Source organism: Endocarpon pusillum, assembly GCF_000464535.1.
Source record: "Endocarpon pusillum Z07020 unplaced genomic scaffold scaffold3494, whole genome shotgun sequence".
Taxonomy (NCBI): domain Eukaryota; kingdom Fungi; phylum Ascomycota; class Eurotiomycetes; order Verrucariales; family Verrucariaceae; genus Endocarpon; species Endocarpon pusillum.
The window spans coordinates 26,223-42,571 of NW_006916332.1; the positions used below are offsets into that span (position 1 = coordinate 26,223).

A 16,349-nucleotide genomic window follows, 5' to 3' on the forward strand; every position below is an offset into this window, starting at 1 on the left:
TTCTATTGCTACTAAGAAATAGATACAAGACTTGCTGTGGTCTGCTTATGGACTGGTCTGGTCGGCGGGATGATGCTAGCCACCACCGTTATGGCTTCCTGATGGCCTGATATGCAGGCCAGGATAAAGCTTTGACCATGTTAAGACTCTTGGGGGGTACAGGCGGGAAACGCTTGTGACTGTCCCATGGACATCCAGTTATCCTCGACCACCATCCCAAGTCTGCGCGAGAAGTGGCGAGCACCGAGAACGGTGGGATCGATGGTTACACAAGACAAATATAAATACATAAATACATAAACATAAATAGATAAATAGTAGGTTAGCAACATCTCCTTTGCTCTCACTTCACGCCAACAAGAAACAACCCATTAATCCGAGTCCCAGCAACATGACAGTTTACGACGCAATGATTCCATTCGAAAATCTTCCCGAGCATGAATACAAGGTCTCAGAAAGGCCTTCGCTCCATCTGGCAACCCCAGAAACAACTCCAAACAAAGCCCAAGACAACGACTTTAACTGGAACCAATGGAAAGCAAACATCAACCCAGCTTCACCAGAATCCCTACCTTCTCTCGACCATCCTTTATCTCCAACCTCAGAGGATTTTTCCCAACTACCCAAATGTCGAAAATGCGGCCTGACCACAAACCAACACAAATTCGTCCAGGCATATATCTGTGGCCACCTGTGCCGTGATATAGCGCAAGACCACTTCTGCCCGGACATTGATGCGCTCCATCTCAACAGCAAAGACTGTCCCATCCACAGTCCAAAGAAAACGCGCCTTACCCGCCGACGTTCCTCACTCTCGAAGCCGCCGATGCTCGCTCGGGACGAGTCTACCTATGAAGACCTGGACAAGGAACAGCTGTCGCTTAAGGTGTCGGAGCCACCTGTAGATGTGAACGAGGTAGTACGGGGGGACACAACACCAATCAAAAATGATCAGAGCAAAGCCTCCGGCATACCAATGTACCATGTCTCCTACGATGCCGGTGGCGAAGCTGACTGGCGAAAGCATTGCCGCGTGGAGAAAGCCATGCAGCGGATGCTCTTTGGTGATGCGAGGGTTTCAGCACACATCATGCTTGAACACACGCAGAGAATTCGTGGCAACGAGACTATCAGCACAGCTCAGGGCCATCATGGGGACAACGACGCTGGGCTTTATCCTGCAACAACAGCAGCCGACAAGATAGATGCGAAGCAAGCTACCAACGAGAAGGGGAGCAGAGCGCAACTGTTGAAGAGAAGAACAAGGAGTTAACAAATAGCTTTAAAGCAGCACAAGCACAAGCACAAGCACAATCCACGATCCACGATCTCGACAGCGCCATCTGCTCAGATGACGAAGCAGAAGCAGAAGATGGCTTTCGAGACGCAATGTCTGTGGCTATATCAGCGATAAAGGTCCATGGCTGCGAATCTGACGACGAATGCAGCAGCTGCGCCGGAGAGAGGGAGCCATCGAATATCGATTCGAGGGATTTTGCTTTGGAGTAACCAAGGCAGATGTGGATGGATAGGAGCAGAGCTTGCTGATTGGCTCGTCGGCACCCCGGTTGGGGAAGATCGGCTAACTTACGCAATCACCTGCAAGGGAGGCAGTTCTCTGGGGTGCATTGCTGATCGATAGTATGGGATTCTCCTGCACGGTTTCGGCTTGGCGCTCGTGTTGACTGATGTCAAAGTGCGGGGGTTTTTGTTGCGATAAAGATATGCGGTGCATCTCTGATAAGCGAAGCGAAAAGGTGGGCTAGTATCTTGTGATGGAGTGAAACTGTAACTTAGATTTTAAACTACTTGGGGGGGAGGCATAAGTGTTCGTAGCTCGGCGCCAGTATTCGCCACTCCGAACGTTCTGAATACAGATAGGCCTGTCAATCTTGTGGGGTCATCCCTGTCAATGTTGGACAGCTTGAATCAAACAAGACGGACTAGTCCCAACTGGACTATTCCGAGCACTCTATCCTCACCACAGTAAGGCTCATTTACGTGACCATGTAATTTTACATGGAGTTTCTAGCGCCGAGCTACGAATCTTTTTGTCTCCCCGGTAGTACAGCGTTTTGACAGCAGTCTGTGTCAATTCATCACCGGGCACCGTTTTGCACTAAAACCAAAGGCCATTTTCCTGAAGAAAATCTTCGTGTAACTTACGTACATATTTTAGGAAGTCCTCAAATCTCACCATGAAAGTGATCTGCACGCAAGATTTCGAGATATGTAAGAAGATCAAGACGGATCTCTAGATGATCATGCGGCTTTCTTTTTCGGAATCTCAAGAAGGGCTCAAAAGCATGTTCTAGGCAAGCGTGTATGAGAAATTCTCTAGGATATGGTATGTTGTAATGGACAGCGCTTTTAGATTTCGAACCTAACTGGTAGATGTGTTTTTCAATAGCAGACTGTTGTGTGGGGATTGTAGAAGAATGAAAAAATACCGGCAACTTTTAAGAATTCACTGAACCGAGCGCTATGCTCTGGCATAGTCTCTGCATTAGACAATTGAAAGCATGACCCCAAAGGCCAACTGGCGAATGAAGGCAATTCAGATCTCATGCTCAGTTCGTACACTGCTCCAAATCTGCGCCTAAGGGAAGCAGACTCTATTTCCCCAAAGCGATATTGCGGATGTTGCACCGTAACCAGGTGACCCCTAGCATCAGAGGGGTTGAAAATCCAAATACTGGGTTTTTCAATTCCTACCGCTCTTGATGATCAAGTCTACTTTCTTACTGCTTACTCTCTCTCTCCCGCGGTAGAAGCAGATCGAGAAAGCGGTAGGTGATCGTAGAATTCGATCACAGCGCTAAAATTTAAGGTTGAACCTGAATCGTCTTTCGCTTATCTGCTCAAACCCCACTGGCAGAGCGATGTACGTAGTATGCTGCAGTGCTGGCATCTCGGGCATCTCCTTTTTCGGGACCACTTCGCTAATAGGATCGTGAAATGCGGGGTCGATCATTGCAGTGCAGATGGAGAAATCTCGGTCACTGGATGCGGGGCAAGGGGTGATGTGCACTGCAGTGTTGTGTGTGGGTGGTTTTATTTTCCTGTTCTTTGGGAAGAGCTAGGACGCTGTAGCTGGGCGCGTCAGCTAGGTCTGCAGGATATACGGAGTAATCCACTGGAGAATGCCCCTGGTCCTTGGAATGTGAGAGAATGGGGAAAGAGAACAAGTTATGCGGATTTCAGTAAATGGGTTATGGGACTTCACATGCACCGGAGGCAAACTGAACGGTGCAGACGGTGCGAACTGGTTCGCATGCGCTAGCATCAGTCACAATGCAGAGCGCATGTCGCATGTTGGCGGGCATCTCCACGACGATGTCCCTTCCATGGCTGGCTACGCTCAGCGGAAGGCGCTGCTCACCTTACGGGGTGGCTTTTTTTTTGGCGCAGAGGGATTCGGAGCTCACACTTTGAGATGCCGTAACGATCTCTGGAACGCTTTACCATTTGGCGAAAATTGTGGAGATTAAGCTACCCAGTAAATCGCAGTGCAACCTTGGACTTTCCGGACAGGGTGCTGAATTCCTGATTCTCCGGACGACGGACGTTGCCCTGAAGACCTGACTTGATTTTACTTACTAGCTGTAAGGATCAAGTTTCTCAGACTGACTGACTGGTTGGCCACCGCCCGTAGAATTGTAAATGTCCCTGAATGAGGTCAGGCCACTACAGTAGAAAAAGGAATACTACGTAACTACGCGTTAAGAGCCCTGTCCTGCAATTGAGGTAAGCACTGCCTGCAATTGCCCTCGTTCGTATTCTCATCCTGCTTATTGTTCCACAGAGGTAAGTTTACGTGGCCTGAGAGGCCCGTGGCCAAAGCTCATTAGGAGTACCACCTGACCAACCTCCTTACTGCTTTTGTTCATCATGCTGTCCTGGCTCTGATGTCTCCGCAGTCGATTAAAGTGGGCAATATGGCTAAAGCTGCGTTGCCAGTCTTTCATCACTGCTCGCTGCAGCCACGGGCTCGATGCAGACGTGTCTTCACGGCTTGCAGTAAGTGACAATTGGGTACTTGGAAACACAACTGCCGCTGCTGCCGAACAGAACATTTTGTGACTCATTCTGCCTTTTACCCGCATACTGCAGATCGCTGCGCCATAAGGAGGTAGAGGAGCCCTACCATTTGTCTCTGAGATAATGGATTTAACCTTGAAATCAAAGGGGGCCACTATAGTTGATGGCCCCTTGGCAGGCAGCCTTGCTTTGCGGACAGCGGATTGATGGCTTGATTGTGAGAGCCGCGAACTCGAGGATCTCCTCCCCACCCAACAGCGCAGCCAACGAGCCACCACAGAAGTCGCCGCCGGGATATATGGCATCAATTCCGATGATTAGTGTGACGGTAGTGTTCATTGTTGTTCTAATGCAAGTAGTCACAACATGAACTTGCGGGCTGCTAACCAAAATAGCTTCTGCTTCTGGCTGCGAAGATGCATAGCCGCCCGCGACATCGAAGCTGCAAGGACGGCTGAGTCAAAAGGAGCGAGTGCAAGACTGAACCGGCTTGAAAATTCTGCCAAAGCCCAAACATTGGAAGAGTGGGCAAAGAAGCATAGGAGTACCACTGATGACCTGGCAAGCATGCAATATACTTGGTGAGCTCTATTCTAGTGATCCAGCAAGCAGAACGCCATCTGACTGCGTACTTGCAGTGCGATATGTCTCGAGGGATTGAATGGCTCAGACATGATTCGACAGCTTCCCTGCTTGCATATCTATCACCAAGAATGCTTGGACAGATGGTATAGAGGTTGGCACGTCAATTGTCCGTTGTGCCAGAGAACGTTCTTGGACGACCCACCGAAACCTCCTAAGCCTGTGCATACTGCTCTGCATGCAGGTCCAGTGGGATGGCACTTGATCTAACCATGAATTTGAATGAAATGTGAGGCTCTAGCGAGATGGCACCGTAGTAACCGCAGGACTCCGACATTGTCTTATCTATGTCCTTGACCATTCACAGTAAGCATCAATGCATTGCCCCATTTGCACACCGTAGCATGTTCACACCTTGAATGCCAATTTTGCACACGCCTTGGTGTTACCGTTTCACAGGCCAGCAAATGTGGTGCATGAACATGACTTCTTTTGGACAATTCAGGCTTGAGTGACAGCAGCCTGTGAGCTTGAAGCATACCGAACATTTTGCTGGCGCGGCAAGCGATGCAGGGTGATGGGGAAGAAGCCGAAGTCGAAGTAGAAGCGTTGCTAGTTTCCACAACAGGATGAAATCGTAACAACTGAACTTCACTTTGACGCTCAAGGTGCCAAGCGGAATGCTCCGCGGAAGTGCACAGAGAGCTAATGCCGTTTGTGGCTTAGCTTCGTAATCCGATTTCAGTGTGAAAAATACCTGCCTGGAAATGCATTTCCTAGTTTGTGGGCAGATACGAGCTCATCGGCGATGAAGGCAATATGACTGACTGCCTTGTTCCCCCTGCCGCTCTTTACTCTTTGCGAAAAAAGCCTCGTCTGCATATCACCACATTCACCGGCATGAACGGACCCTTGCTCTCATCCAGTAAATCTGATAGTTTGCCATCCCAGTCGGCTTTCATCATTGTTTACCCGTTCGTCATCGGAGATCCCAAGTCAAGTACCAAGACGCAAAAATCTTTTTGTGAATTCCTCCTTTCTCTAATGATTAGTTTTTCCGCATTGCTGCACCATGAGTCTTCTGTTGGAGAGCTTATGGCACCGTGTTCCGCTGTTATTGTAGCTACTGCTGTGGTCGATCAGAGTCTTGGTTCTTGAGCAGACATCGTATCTCCAACCCTAGCGCCCTGTGACCTGATGGCTGATTACTGCAATGAGATGTGGGTGTCAGCTGGTTGCTTGCAAGACTCGGGCTGCACAGTATATAGTTCCCTTCTTATACTTACTGTGGTTGTGGTTGACGTTGATTGTAGCCGGCTGTGCAATCCTGCAAGAATCGTGGTGCTCCGTCTCCGAATCTACATGACGGCAACGCTGGTGCAATGCCCCAGACCGTCGACTCACTACGAACTCGTCCGGCAGAAGGAACCAGTGGCGGAAACTTTGCAAATCGCATTTCTAACCTTGCTTCAACTTCACATCATGTCTGGCAATTACCAAACTGGAACTCACAACCAGGCTACTCCAATCCCGGAATACAGGCCATGGCCATAGACACCTTTCCACCTCACGACGTGTGGGATCCCAACGACTGGAATCAATCGAACTTTTCAAACCCGAGCCACAGGGATTCTGTGGTCAGCAAGGCCGAATCAGCATATCCTTCTGGCAGCCCTGTACCTGAGGAATTTGGCCAGAATCTCGACTTCGCATGTAGACATCCAAACGCGCGGGCCTCGAGTTATGGAGACCTCTCAAGCATTGGTGAACGCCTAACCCCATCACCATTTTCCCATGCAATTTCTCCTTCAACTCCAGGTGGCTCGGCATGGATATCGGTTGCGGATTCGGCTTATGGTAGTCTTCCAGGTTCGAGCCACGGAAGCGGATCAAGTGAAGCAGAGTCTATGATACATGCTACGCATTATTTCGCATCTACCAATGCAGAGAATTCTCCTAGCTGCACAATCGAAGCAGCCTCCAGGACCGTAACGAATCTTGGTCATCTCCAAACAAGTCCGATCAATGACGTGCCGTCGACACTCAAAGCAACTCCTGCAGACCAAAAGGACCGATTAAGGCAGGATGCTCACAGCAAAGTTGAGAAACGATACCGGATGAACATCAATAGTAAGATCCAACAGTTGAGGGAAATCCTGCCAAACAATCACTCCTGTGAGAGGCCTTCTCTTCGGCGCAAGAGCGGCACAGAACTCAGCAAACGGGACATACTTTCGCTCACCATAACCAACATGGAACGACTCCAGTTTGAAGTCCAAAATCTCACTTCACAGAACAGAGAGCTAAAGGCGAGAATTGCGCGCATGCAGTCTGATACTGCGCACGAATGATCAGCCACGATGAAAATCTGGGATTGTCCCCCTCGCTTGCAGACCCGCACCATGCACAATAGTAATATCCCTGGGCACGTTCTTACGTCCACTAGTTTGGGGACACGGAACATGGAAGTTATCGAATCTGTCTTTGACAACAGTTCAGGGGAGAGAAGGTTGGGGCAAGATGTGGGGCCAAGGATGTACAGCGGCAACTGAAAAGGCAAAGAAGGTGTTTGTGGGCCAGGGTGCATGCGTGTACCGTGAAGAAGCCTGAGCTCACATCTTGCAGCGCCAAGGGAATGCTAGTCTTTCCCCATACAAGCATCAATTCCCGAGGTCAGACCACTTCTGATGCTGCTTACGCAGGTTGTGCTCTGGTATGCAATGGTCCAATAAACGCTACTTAACCCATCACAACTATGTCGAAAGAAAGCATTCGCCCACCTTCTTACCTTTCCCTGTTACAAAAATTCAATTCATTTTCCACACTTCATCATGTCTTCCCAGAAGGAGCTAGCACAGCGGCTGCTTCATTCGGCACGACTCAAGCTAGACAAGGAGACTTCCGCTGGGGAGCCGAGACTTTTCAGAGTCCTCGTGTGTGCGAACATGGCAGACAACGCGTGCCGGTCGGCGAGAGAAGATGAAACAAGACAAAGAGCGTCTAAGAGGGAATGCGGACGCCGTAGGCATAGCAAGTCACCTGGAAACAAGGGCACAGCGGGAGCTTCATCGCCGGCAGCTTTCATGAATCTGGGCGATAAATGCACCCGAAGGACTCAGCCTGAACAGACAAAGTCGATGCAGACTCCCTCGCGCCCTCAGGCTTCACTATGTGACCGAACGGCCTTCCGAAGATCCATTGTCCGCAGCGACGAACGGCTCGATGACAATTCGGTAGGCTCCGACTTAGACCCTCACGAGTCGGATCCGATATATAGCGACGATGATGACGGCTACGACTATCACAATGATGATGACTACAGTGAGGACGATGGTAGCGACTATTCGAGTGGGGATGAGGATGATGTTGACCTTCAGGCAAGGCAAGACCACATTGGACCCGCTCAAAGATCGAGCAGTACAGGGTTGAGCTACCGTACGGAGGAGAAATCGCGCCCATCTCCAAGATGACACCTGCAGATCCTGTGGGGGCACACGGCAGGTCTTTGAAGATATCGACACCTCTCACTTTGCTAGAACGGGTGCTTTTGGCTACTATGGCAGTACACCGGCATGTTACTCGGAAATCAGCTGACAGACTTCAATGTACCTCGGTGCGTCAAACATAAAATTGTTGCCTGATTAGCTCATGTGTATGGTACCTTTCTCTTAAACATGTTACACCCGACTAGTCAAAAGTCTACAATTTGACTTCTGCATTCAATCACGATGCGCACTTCCAGATCACGATGATATCCGTGTAATCAAGCCCTGTTCAGACTGATCACCCGCTATATCCTGGTTGACCATTATTCTCCGCACCTCTGCATGAGTGACACCATGCTTACCTTGAGCTTTCACATACCCCCCAAGTGGCGGACCACCCTCGGAAGGTGATTAGAAACATTACACAGAGCGTAATACCGAATACATCGAAGCTAGCGTGACTGGAAATCTGATCCCTAACCGTTCCAAGTTAGCAGCTCTTCCATAGCGACGGCTTGAAGGGTCAGGCGGCGCCGGGGGATGCCATGCCACATTGTGAATGGCTCGCTTGTTTGTGGCAGACCTTGATTTCAGTTCCCAAAGGAAGGCAGATCATAGATCTCTATGTGTTACCTTGACTATGCTCGCTTCCCTTGTTTCATGCGGTGTGACTGAGGCGTGAGGACGCATATCAGGCACCGACGGGAAACCATGGGAGGATTTTCCCTCTGCGGTTGTGGCAGCAGCGATGGGGCTATCTGCTTTTGCATCGCCGATGATACTAGTAAACCTCGTAATAGTTTGCCGCATTCCTTGGCTTGTAGATCTTGTCGATGCTTATTCCGGTTTTTGTTGACTTGGCTTTGAAACGAGGCGCTCTGACATGGCCTCTTAGAGCCTGAGCATTCTTCGCTGGATGCATAGTCACGTCTGTCTGTCTGTCGTGCAGCTGCCCCTGGATCACACCGCATCTAGTGCTGTTCTCCACAAAAACATATGCTCGGTTTTGTGCTAGAGCTGGTAATCGTTCATGCACAGGACGTACCTGGTTGGGTATTGGCCAGGAGGTCTCGATAGGCCAGGAGGTCTCGATAAGCCAGTTCGTATCAAGAGGATCCTTCCTTGCCATGCTATGCAGAGAGATTTGATCCTCCTTCCAGCCTAATTAGTCTGGAACTCCAAATTATCATGTGAGCCTGTTTCTCTCGGTCGTCTTCTTCTTCCTTCTGCATTCGATGCCCTCTCCTTTGTTCAGCTTGGGTTGCTCGATTGCGATCACGGTGCCCTCTCCAGAAACACACACCGCGATGTACTTGCAGACATGCCGCGGCAATGATCTTGATAAAGGCTGGTATCCTAAGTGGCGCTTGGACGATAGAAGTTCAAAAACCTCACGATCATCATCTTAAGACAGGCAGGTTTATGGTACAGCCGCCTGTGCTGTCCGTGCAGATTTCTGTAGTATTCACTGGACCGCAAAGGCATACTCGGGCACTACCGCGGGTCCAAATTCGTTCTCCTTATCAGTATGGCGGGCAATATCCAGAAGGCCAATAAAATTTGACACATTGGTGATGAGGAATCTTCAGCATTCGCAATTATTTGTATTTCAACACCTTGGCTGATGGTACCCGCTACCCGATCAGGTTAGTACATTGGCTCCCATCAACCAGATGGTTCTAACCTTGTCTGAGCAAGCTCTGACGGGGATGTTTTTTCGCAAGCGATGATGCTTTGAAATCTGAAACTTTCCGACGACAACTCTATTCTTTCTCTAGGCATTCCATTCTGTTCAAAAACTTCCTTTAGACAATATCATTCTGTTCTTTACTATCTTGGTGCTACAGCCTTTCTCTGGACGCTTTGCTTCGTCTTACTGTTATGTTGTTGTAGCCTTCAAGGCTTTTTTCAGACGGCCTCCCGTCTTGCACAATGCCTCGCCATCTCGACGAGGAGTCACCGCTCCTGGAACATAGCAGCGAAGACAGGAACCACGCCGATCACCATCTTGACTTCGCCCCAGATGACACGAGGAACCCTCGCGCCTGGACGCGTAAGAAGCGGCTTTTCAACGTTTCGATCATTGCGGCCATGAGCATTCTCAGTCCCTTGGCCAGCTCAGTATACAACCCAGCAATTAAAAACATAGCCCTGTCTCTTCACACGACAGAAGAAAAAGTCATAGCCACGAACACAGGCTACATCGTTCTGCTTGGCCTTGGACCTCTGATTATCGCACCACTGTCGGAAACTCTAGGAAGGCGTGTTGTCTACATCGTTTGCTTCTCTGTGTTCACCCTGCTTCAAATTCCCACGGCGCTGGCGCCAAACATCGCTACTCTGATCACCGTCCGCACTCTCTCTGGATTTTTTGGAAGCGTAGGTATAGCTAATGGAGGAGGCACGATCAACGACATGTTTCCGCCGTCAGGCAGAGCCGAAATCTATGGCTGGTATCTTTTAGGCCCTTTGCTAGGTCCTGTCCTTGGTCCAATACTCGGAGGAGTGATCGCGCAGAGACTGGGGTGGAGATGGATCTACTGGGTAATCTTGATTATTTGCTCAGTCAACACCTTGATAGGGATTTTTTTCCTTCGGGAGACCTACGCTCCAATTCTACTGGCACAGGAGAAGGCTAGATTGGAGCAAGAAAACAAGGTCACATATACGTATGAGGGTCAGGATGACCGAAAGCTGCGCGAAAAGCTTCTGACATCGTTGAAACGGCCATTTATCATTCTCTCCCAACCCGTCGTCATCTTGCTCTCATGCTACCAAGCACTTATCTTTTCCACGACGTACACGATATATACGCAAATGCAAAACATTTTCGCTGGAGGGTATGGCTTCTCCACTGAGCATGTCGGCCTACTCTATCTATTCATCGGACTTGGAGGCCTCACAAGTGTTTTGTTTCTTGTCCCGCGCATCGATGATGTCTACAACAAACTAACGGCCAGGAACAAGGGCGTTGCGCTCCCCGAGTATCGACTACCGCTCACCAATATCGGAAGTGTGCTGGTTCCGGTCAGTCTGCTCTGGTTTGCATGGACTGTTTCCTTCCGACTTCATTGGCTCATTCCTGTTTCTGCACTGTATTTCTACGGCATAGGTCAGGTCATGGTGATCAACACGGTACAGAATTACTTCATCGACTCCTTTTCCCAATACGCAGCATCCGCCATCGCCGCTGGGTCAGTGCTTCGAAGTGTTTTGGGGGGTGTCACACCCTTGTTCGCTTCGACGATGTTTGAGAAGATTGGTTACGGATGGGGGACCAGCGTGTTTGGATTCCTGGCAATCTTGATCGCTCCCAGCCCAGTTGTGCTTTATTACTATGGGCCTCGGTTACGCGAGCGATTCCCGGTTTCGTTCTCGTCATGAGAGGATCAGAAGCATAGCGACGGTGTTTCTTCCTGGAGGAATTCATGGCACCGGGGTCGGCATTCCATAGAGCTAAGAAATTTACACGACATTCTGTTGAGCGTCCTGCCTTCAAAATCGAGAGACGTCTATTGAGAAAAGGCATTTACATCACCCAAGCAGCTGGGATAGACATATCATTGGATTATCTCATCCGCTTACTTGAAGAGATGCGTCTTCCAGCAGGCCCGGTAGAGTTTAGCTTTGGCAGCGGAGGTGCGGTACAGTATGTAAAGCTTGATTGCGCGGAGTAGGCGGATTGCTTAGCGAACCCTCCATAGCCGTACCCATAGCCGTACCCATACCCATACCCCAACTCTCACCCGAGGCCAGCCTCCTGCCCTTGAATTTTTGTAGATCTCGAACGCGTTGTTCGTCCACCTGCTTCTCTCAGACGTTTCGCAGGAGAAACTCGTGTACGACTCTTCAGAAATCGCCCTGTCCGAACGTACAAGCTCGACCTGGGTGGAACCGCGCCCCTACCCTCCCGTGCGACACCGCCGTCCCTCTCTCCTACATTGTACACCAGCCATTCTGTTCAAACAAACTCTCATTCGAGATCTCATATGGGTTAGGCGACATTCACACACTCTTTCCGGGTCGTATGGCCCCCTGGAGCTTGTCGTCACATGCAAGAAACAAACCAGAGACGAGGGCGACCTTGGTGGCGGCACATCTAAGTTTCACTTAAGCCGGCGAAAAGCGACGCTCTTGAACATCTCTTTGCACGACCTTATATGGCTCGTTACTGCTTATGGAAGCACGAAGCAGATTGCAGACATACCTGCAGAACTTCAAACCGCTCACGCTCTGAACGGACTTGCCTGCGACAGCAAATAATACCATAGTCTCTTGAACCTGGCCTCAATCACACGCCAGGTTCTCAAACCAGCATCTAGGCATTGCATCCCAATCTCGAGGGAGGACTGATTTGTTTCATATGCTGACGGTTGGTTGCCATGTCACGCGCAAACAGTCTTTACACAAACAGAGGACCAACGGCGAATCCGCGTAACAAGTCCGCTCCCCTTCACAATACCAAGCTTCAAGTATCTCGCCTCGATGCGCAAGTAAAGCACCTCATTGACGACGTCCTGCCCAAAGCTCCGTACCTAATCTCCGTTCCTTCGGATGTTCCCTATCGTCACAACTCGCGGTTTGTTAGCAATTGGTATCTCGGCACTCCGTTCGCAAAGGAGGAGGAAGCACTACAGTACATGAGCTTCTTGACTCATCAAGACGGGGAGCAAAGTCTAATTAAAGCGGTGGGAGGTTGGTCGGATGAGAAGGGAAACCTGGTTGATGAGGACCCTTCACCACAGCAGACATATCCCAGCACGTCCAACTCACCGTCTTTGAGTGGTCAGCGCAAGAAGATATCCTTGACCGATTACAAAAGTAAAGGTAAAGGTGAGGAAGAAGCAAACCGATCAGGGGGTATGGCGCACGCCGCTGAACTGCAGTCCTGCGGTAAGGATTCGCAGGTCAACGGGGTGTCTCGAGGCGAAGCAAGGAATAGCAAGGTAACAGCTGGCTCCTCACCCAAGAGGCAACCGGATAGAAAGCGATCATTCAACGACGTGGCGGATGCTTCTTCCAATATCAAGTCTCCTAAACCAGAAAAAAGAGCTCGAACAAAGTCACCCGTGAAAGCAAGATCACCGGGCTCATCTGCTACAACTGTACCAGGGACAACCAACGCGAACAAAACTCGCGTTCCTTCGCTACTCTCACCAACACTTCCACCCGCCGAAGCAGATAACATCACCAGCATCCCGGACCTTCTTTCACCTACTCTTCCCTCCTCCATAGAAGATCTGCTGGCACACAATGAGGATGAAGAGGAGGAGCCAAATGGCACGACGAACCACAAAAGAAGCGACTCTGTGAAGTCCATTCTCACCGCACCCGGCCCGGGAGGCTCACCCTTGTCCGCATCGAAAAAGACGGGCATCTCTCGAACCGACCACGAAAGACATCTCTCGCCCTCTCTGCAGATTGATATGAAGGAGGCTAGAATCTCACCTGGTGCGCGAAGCAGGGCCTCAACATCCAGTCCGGGTCCAAGACAACGCCATATCATTGTGTTGAAGTATGGCAAACGGAATAGGAAGCGTGTGGAAGCACTGCTGAAATTCGCACCCCGGAGCAAGAAGCCAGTTCCCCGGTCAGAAAGTGCTACTGAAGATAAGCACGAGTCGGTGAAAGCTGTCAACGGAACGATGAAGACTCCAAATGAAGCAACCCCCAAGCGCGAGAAAGAAGGCCCCACTTCTCAACCATCGGAACAGCCCCTTAAACGTCCAAAGCTTACGCCTTCCTCACTCAACCTCTCAGAAAGACCAACTACGCCTGTCCCATCTGCTTTCAAATCGCCTTCTGTACACAACCCGGTTCCACCTCGATCAGCCTTCTCGACCCCCAAGAAGGATTTCAAAACGACAGCCATGCGCAGAGTGGAATCATCTGATGGTATCGATGCACGCACACCCACCGCAAGCATGACCCGGCAGAGTACACCTGGTAGCACCGAGAAACCACATACGTTCAATCGAACATCTCCGCCCACCGACCTGGGTTCGGCTTCATCACAACGTGACGACATGCGCCGTGCGTGGAAAGCCTTCAACACAAAGTATTACGAACTCGGCCGCAAACTCAAGCACGAAGGCCAATCCCTTCTTCATCAAGAAATGCCGGACCAAAGACACGGTGTCCTCCTCCACGTCGAAGCTCTCCTCTGTTTCATGCTCAATCAAGTCGCCTTATCATACGCAAACAACGGCAGCGATTCCGGCTGGCGCACCATCCTTCCCTACCTCGTGTTCATCCATCGCATTTCGATGCCCTTTCCGCATCTGCAAGGCCTAGTCAGTCAACTCGGTGCTGTCTGCCGGCAAACCATCTCCAAGCACGACCTCGACCGCCTCGCTCGTGAACCCTTGCCGGTAGTGACAGACGACCTCAACGCCACCGTCTCCGCGCCCACACCCAGCAGCGACGGAAACACTAAGAGCAGCACCACCAGCAACGAGGACGCCACCTCCTCATCCGCTTCCGACAAAGCGCGACGAAAATGGACCACCTTCCGCACCGAACTCATCGAAAATGCCAAAGACCTCCATCGCGCGTGGCTGGACGGATACCAAAAGTTGAGCCCTGAGGTTCTGAAGCAGGACTTCCCGGATACGTGGCAAAAGAGGGCGAGGGATCTGAGCGTAAAAGCTGCTTCGGGGCCGGGGGCAGTCTTGGAGAAGGGCTTGTCGGCGGAGAATTTGAGGGGCAATTACACGTATTTCTTGCCCTTGGATGTTAATACGGGAGTTGTGGAGGCGGTGAGGTTTGGTATGGCGATCTTGCAAGAGTGGGCGGCGAGAGAGGCTCAGGAAGGGAATGTCAAGGGGTGGAAGTTAAGAGTCGATTTATGATGAAGGTTTTTATGAGCGATGAATGACTGCGTTTAGAACCTGGAGTTTAAGGATTCAGGGCGGAGCTAGAAGCAAGGTGCTGACAACAACCTGTATTGTCATGTTCGGAATTTCCCCTGATGTTATTCCTCCGGTGGCGGTGTTGGTGGCGGCGGCGTCGGTTGTTCTAACCGAGATACCACCACTTCTCCTACCTCCCGCAGCAGCACGCCAGCCATCTATTTCAGGGTGAGCGGCATTGCATGCTAACTGCTAACTTTGCTTGGGAGATGCATTACTGGCAGGTGAAAAGCATGAGCGAAACGAAAGGAGACGAAACACTTCGTCAAGCAGGACTTTTGTCAGAAGATAAAACAGTTTTGTTTTTGTTTTTTTTTTGCGATTGAAATACCGGCAATAGAGCCAGCTGATAACAAATTGGCGACACTTCGTCGTGTTGATGGGAACGGTTGGTTTGCGTTACCCGTCGTGGCTATGGCTGCGGCCAGGACCACGACAAGGGAAGTGAAGGGAAGGCTCATATGGCATTCCATTCCATTCCTTCGTGGCCTGTGATGTCTTTTTCTTCATCGTCTTCCCTTCGCTTCTCCTTCCCCTCCCCCTTCCCTCCGATCCCACCCATCATTCCCCCTCTCTCGTCCCTATTCTATTCTATTTCTACAACTTCCCTCCCACCAGGAACCTTCCTCCCCCAACCTCCCCTTTCCACGCTCTCGACTGATCCATCCATCCATCCAGCCGAGACGAAGCACGTATTGCAAAAACAAACCCCGCCACCACGGAATCCGAGCCCCCACTTCCGCTCAATCCAACTTACTGGCCATGAGATACACAGACAGACACACACACAGAGAGAGAGAGAGACGTGGCGCACAATAAGCCTATTGCACTTCTCTGATCCAGATCCAGATCCTGATCCAGATCTGCTGGGACAGAACAGGACAGGACAGGACAGGATCGGGACAGGGACAGGGCGGTGGCTCATTCCAAGTCCCCTTTTAAAAGTTACAGTAACTAGCCAAGTCGGTTTGCTTTACTTGATTGATTGATTGAGTGACTGACTGACTGACTAATTAGTGTCCCCCTGGTTACGCCAAAGCAGACGAGAGCTCCTTTCTTCCTTGCTTGCTCGCTTGCGCTGTACTACACTATGTTGCAACTTTTTTTTATGCTTTTTCTTCTTTTCCTTGCATCTTTCAAGCAACCATATATATGGTCACGTGTCACATATCACGTGCTAGAAGCAGGGGTGGAGATTTAAGAGCGAAGGGTTGATGATGTGGTTTGGGCTTTTGGACTGTTGGGGATCGGTTATCAGCTCGGGTTATTGTTGTTGTTGTCGTTGTTTGAGTTGGGACTGGGCTGGGCTGGGCTGGTGCGAGATGGTGGT

General features: G+C 50.4%; 5 protein-coding genes across 5 annotated transcripts; all 5 read left to right on the forward strand.

Annotated features, from left to right (window-relative positions):
- Positions 1-391: 391 nt before the first annotated feature.
- On the forward strand, positions 392-1,273 carry EPUS_06811 (uncharacterized protein; the record flags this gene model as incomplete). The annotated part of the gene is made up of 1 exon (XM_007804705.1): positions 392-1,273. The coding sequence occupies one exon, from the start codon at positions 392-394 to the stop codon at positions 1,271-1,273; it is 882 nt and encodes a 293-aa protein (XP_007802896.1).
- A 4,732-nt stretch (positions 1,274-6,005) lies between these two features.
- EPUS_06812 (uncharacterized protein) lies at positions 6,006-6,974 on the forward strand (the record flags this gene model as incomplete). The annotated part of the gene is made up of 1 exon (XM_007804706.1): positions 6,006-6,974. One exon carries the CDS (start codon positions 6,006-6,008, stop codon positions 6,972-6,974), a length of 969 nt encoding a protein of 322 aa, XP_007802897.1.
- A 480-nt stretch (positions 6,975-7,454) lies between these two features.
- EPUS_06813 (uncharacterized protein) lies at positions 7,455-8,093 on the forward strand (the record flags this gene model as incomplete). The annotated part of the gene is made up of 1 exon (XM_007804707.1): positions 7,455-8,093. One exon carries the CDS (start codon positions 7,455-7,457, stop codon positions 8,091-8,093), a length of 639 nt encoding a protein of 212 aa, XP_007802898.1.
- A 1,947-nt stretch (positions 8,094-10,040) lies between these two features.
- EPUS_06814 (uncharacterized protein) lies at positions 10,041-11,492 on the forward strand (the record flags this gene model as incomplete). Its single annotated transcript, XM_007804708.1, has 1 exon — positions 10,041-11,492. One exon carries the CDS (start codon positions 10,041-10,043, stop codon positions 11,490-11,492), a length of 1,452 nt encoding a protein of 483 aa, XP_007802899.1.
- Positions 11,493-12,490: 998 nt separating this feature from the next.
- On the forward strand, positions 12,491-14,959 carry EPUS_06815 (uncharacterized protein; the record flags this gene model as incomplete). Its single annotated transcript, XM_007804709.1, has 1 exon — positions 12,491-14,959. One exon carries the CDS (start codon positions 12,491-12,493, stop codon positions 14,957-14,959), a length of 2,469 nt encoding a protein of 822 aa, XP_007802900.1.
- Positions 14,960-16,349: the final 1,390 nt, after the last annotated feature.